The following is a 4848-nucleotide window of genomic DNA, read 5'->3' on the forward strand; positions in this document are numbered from 1 at the left end:
ATGTAAAGTAGTGAGTGCAGCAAGTAAATTTGCTGTCCCCTCAAAATAACACAGCTATTAAGTCTAAACCGCTGGCAACAAAAGTGAGTACATCCCTAAGTGAAAATGTCCAATTGGGCCCAATTAGCCATTTTTGTCCTCCCCGGTTCATGTGACTCCTTATGTTACAAGGTTTTATGAATTATGTGTGGATCTCCGGATAATAGACCATTTTCCTGTAATTAAAGTTGAACTTTGAGAGCGATCAATTAGTGAAGTTATTGTTGGTACTAAAGAAAAACAAAACAAAACAGCGCTAGGCTTAGAAATAGATACAGCAAATAAACCTTGAGTCTTATAAACTTACACTTACTCATTTGGCAGACGCTTTTATCCAAAGCGACATTTGATTGTATTATAGAGTTTAGGTAGATGGGTGCAGACCCAGTCATCACTTTGTATGCAAGCAACATACTGAAAAACTAGTGCACAACAACTTCATCTTCGTCTGGACTCTTCTGTGTTTTAGGAAATGTTTGTACATAATGGTGGGAAGTGCGCAGAGACATTAGCTGACCCCGCCCATAATGCACCTAACTATCAAGTGTTTTTACTAATCCAGCCCCTTGTAGTTCAACTGTGCCATCACCTTTGGTCACAAAATGACCAGTAAATCTGCTGGGATATCGTTCATTTGTTTTCTCACTCTGTAGTTTAACAAACTTGTAACCCATTCCCAATATAATTTTGTTTAAAAATTGAATCACAAAATCTTTATGACTTTCATCTGACTCCATAATTTTCCATGTCCCATGATTTAAAGCCACTGCCTCTATCCTAATGATTATTTTAGAAAAATAGCAATATTAACTGTTGCTCAGTGTGACTGAGGAAAATATTGAACTAAATGTCAGTATTATAGAAAAAGAAATGTCAAGTTGATTGAGTTACTTTTACAAAAAAGTCAACGTAGTTCTAAAGTGAAATCTACTGAAACTGTCTGCAAACATTTTTACTTTACTTTTAGACTTTAGATATAAGAGAATTGTCTGTGAGAATTGTATGTATTTTGACATAAGAGTGACCTTAACCTCTATTTTCCTCAACAAAAAAGAAACAGTAGAAAAAACATTATAGATATTACTTTGACTTTTTATTATTGAAATACTCTTCAGTTTAGAGACTTCCGATTGAATTTGGTTATAGTCAAGGCTGTTCTACACAGTAATCTATTGAAACTGTCACCAATACAGTTAATCTGAGACTGAAAATAAAAGGCTGAATGTTTTACAATGCATTTTGATGCATGAAGTGATCTTATCTCTTTTTTTTTCTCAAACTATACAGTAAAAATAGTCAGATGTTTCATTGCAGTTTAAGTCAGTGTATGATTGGCCGGTTTGTCCTTCAGTCCTTACAGAGGATTTAAAATACTAAAATACTTCTCTATCTCTCCCTGCCTCACTTTCAATTTCCACATCTCTTACTTTTCCCTCCCTCATCATCTCCTCCTACGTCTTTTATCAACAATCTTCTCTTCTTTTCTCTATCCTACTTTCTCCTCCCTCTGGCACTCCCACTCACTGTTTTCCTCTTTCTCCCTATTTCCCTGCCCTTCTATCCTCGCTCACCCTCCCCTGTTCCCCTTCCTCCCACCATCCCTTTTCCTCCCCCTCATCTCTCCCATCAGGACTTGGAGGAGCGTCTCCGCCATCATCACCATGCAGAGCTGCAGTCTCTCAGAGAGGCTCACCGCCAGAGCATCGAGACTCTCAAACAGCAGTCAGAACAAGAGCTGCAAACACTCCGCTTTGAACTGGAGGACGAGGGCAAAGCCATGCTGGGTACGGTCTTAGAGTGTGTGTGTGTGTGTGTGTGGTTTGTATGTGTGTGTGGGTACACACATTAAAAAGATTCCCCCTCCCATTACCTTTTGACACATTTCCTTGTTCCATAAAATTATTTAGGAATGCACCGATTTAGGGCACCGTGAATATTCTGAGAAGTAAAAGTATCCTTTCATGTAGTAATAGTGATTACTTCAAAATGCCCAAGTACAAATTTTGCAATGTCACCATACCTGTCTTTGCATAACACATGGCTGGTTTCTTATATAAATATAATTATAAATTGAATTAATTATAAGTATAATTCTTGGTGTTTTTTATTAATAAAACTGACCCTTACTTTACATATTTTAGAGGCTAAATGACCTAATAGGTGCAATAAATTGTACCCATCAAAGTATGTCCACAAAAAGTGCTTGTTTTGCTGTTATCCATGCTTTCATGTGCTTGGTTCATGAGTGCTCCTGGCTGTTGGAGTCACATGAGGCCAAGTCTGAACAATTGTTCAATCTCAAAAAAAGCATTGTAGGTGGGGGAAAAGTGGTGTCTTAGCCCTCCTCCCCTTTTGAGAAATGGTGTCTGTATCCATCACCCTGATAACGACCCCACAGATGTTAAGGCCGCATCCACACTAATGCATTTTCGGCGAAAACGAAGACCTAAAATGGAGGAGTTTCAAAATGCTGCCGACCCCGTTTGTAGGTTTAAAACTCCGGAGGGCAATGATGCAGACGCTCAAGTTTGGCTCTCTGATTGGGTCTTATTAGTCATGCAAAGCAGAAACACAAATAACACTTATAGCCTACACTTGTACTGTGTATGTCGCCATAATTACTTTGTAACGCCTCCCAGTCTGTTTTCCGCCGCCACAGCCGCTTTTAACTCCCGTGTTGCATTCAGTAACAGTCCCAGCTCGTTATTGGTCCATGACAAAAAATATCTCGTGCCGTTCTTCGTCTGTAGTACTTTATTCTTTTGCCAAATCTTCTGTAACTACGGAAGGGAGAGACCATCTGCTTCATGTTTACACCGCCACGCGCATGCCCAGTGTACGTGAACGGCCACTAGATGCGTGCTTTCAGTCGTTTTAATATAGACGGACATCAACTCTGATACGCAGCTAAAACGCTGGTGTGGACGGAGATCATATTCGTATTAAAACTGTGTGGATGGGGCATAAATAGCTGGGATTCTGATTCAGTCAGAACTGAAGAAGCCTCTTGAATGAGAGGTGAAACGGCTTCAACAAAGTCCAGTTGCCCTTGATTTTAAACCACCTTGGACAACTATGACCTGTATGACAGAGAATCTTCACAGACATATTGTAGTTAATATGCAATTTTATATTACAAATCCCTTAAAAGCTTATCGGGTCAACAACTCCACTCAACATTGCAGATGGGGCACTGCATTATTATGGTCAAATTCTCACATTTGCTCACATTGACATTTTACATCATGGACAATTCTAATACACTGAACTTCAGACAAAACTAGAATGGATTGAATACGCACATTCTTTGATTCATGTGGCTGGCACTGTCACTTTAAAAATACTAAATGGTGCAATCATAATGTAATGTAGGAACAACACTTACATAAATACCTAGTAGACTGTTTGTGAAGTACAATGAGAAAATCATCGGAAAGTCAAAGAGAGACCAACACAACTGGAAAGTGAAGTAAAATCTCAGCTTTAGCCAGTTTTTAGTGCACACACCAGTACTGTGCTGTGAAAAATTGTCTCCCATTAACCTTCATGTCATGGTCCTGACACTGGAGAGCTGCATCCATCTATCTCTCACTTCCCACATCCTGACATCCTTTTATTGCCTTTTTTCCGTTTATCTCTCTCCCACTCTGCTTCTTTCATCTTCTCCTTGTTGGAATCTGTTAGAGACGTGTGTGCTCAGTTGGGAGTGTATGTGTGAATCCTGGGTCTTTTTCTACATATTTTCATGATTTAAAAAAACTGCGGTGATCAGTCAGAAATAAGCTTTCACTGCTGTATTTCTTTATTCTGATATTTTCAATTGGTCTTTCATTCAAATAAAAAGCTAATAGCAGCATGTGGTCCCCCTCTATACATCTTCAAACCATTAGACTGTTTGCAATGAAAGGTGTTCATTGGAGTGGGGATTAAAGGCCACTTGGGTGAAGGCAGGCAAAGCACTATGCTTTATGTGCAAAATAAAAAAATACTTTTTATTTATTTTGTCATAAAAATGCCTTTGCAGCTAATGAGCACTTTTTGCAAGCAGACTAAACGGTGGAGGAGGCTTTTTTTCAACAAAGACATAAAATCCCTGAATCTAACATGTGCAAACACACTTTGTCTCCTCATGTGTGATATGTTCTGTACAAATAAAATATGATTCTTCCATCACACCTTGCCCATCAGCCTCTCTGCGATCAGAGTTGAACCACATCCACGCATCGGCCATCGAACACCTGAGACAAACCCACCAACAGGAGTTAGCTGCTGCCAAGATGGAGCTGGAGAAAACACTGGAGAACAACCGGACACAGGTAGGACCAGTTAATCATGGAAGGATCTATACATGTTAAAGACTGTCTGAACTGCCTGTTTAATGAATACAAATCAAAACTTCACAGCTGTCTCCACAAAAACTCATTAGTTGATTATAATAACAACAACATTTGTGGGCTCAACACCAGCTTTATGTTTTTGTTGGCACATGGAAGCAAAGCAAAAAAAAAAAAACTCTGTAGTCTCTAGTTCTCTTTCTTTCATGACCGGAGTGAAGATTGTGCGACTAGAATAAATAAAATAATAAATGCACAATGTGTAGACACCTCTGAATAGGCTTTCACACTATTAAACACATTCACCCACAGTCTCCAAGGAAGCTATTGTAGTGAGAAAACCAGAAGGAGACTCATATCTGTATTATACACATGCAGAAGTTACTGATAAGATATTTAGAAAGCTGTTTGTAATGCCAATATGTTTGGAATAAAGCTGCTGACAGCTGATTAATAAGATTTCAATCCTGGTTTA

The 4848-nt window shown here is 38.9% G+C and overlaps 1 protein-coding gene across 1 annotated transcript; it reads left to right on the top strand.

Annotated features, from left to right (window-relative positions):
• Positions 1 to 1669: 1669 nt before the first annotated feature.
• Positions 1670 to 4355, top strand: LOC119884447 (protein FAM184A-like; the record flags this gene model as incomplete). The annotated part of the gene is made up of 2 exons (XM_038694848.1): positions 1670 to 1823; positions 4228 to 4355. Coding segments are annotated over 2 exons (282 nt in total), but the record flags the coding sequence as incomplete, so codon positions are not given.
• Positions 4356 to 4848: the final 493 nt, after the last annotated feature.

The sequence above is a fragment of the Micropterus salmoides genome, unplaced genomic scaffold (assembly GCF_014851395.1).
Source record: "Micropterus salmoides isolate LMB-PRFRI ecotype aquatic unplaced genomic scaffold, ASM1485139v1 Ms_hic_scaffold_3450, whole genome shotgun sequence".
Taxonomy (NCBI): domain Eukaryota; kingdom Metazoa; phylum Chordata; class Actinopteri; order Centrarchiformes; family Centrarchidae; genus Micropterus; species Micropterus salmoides.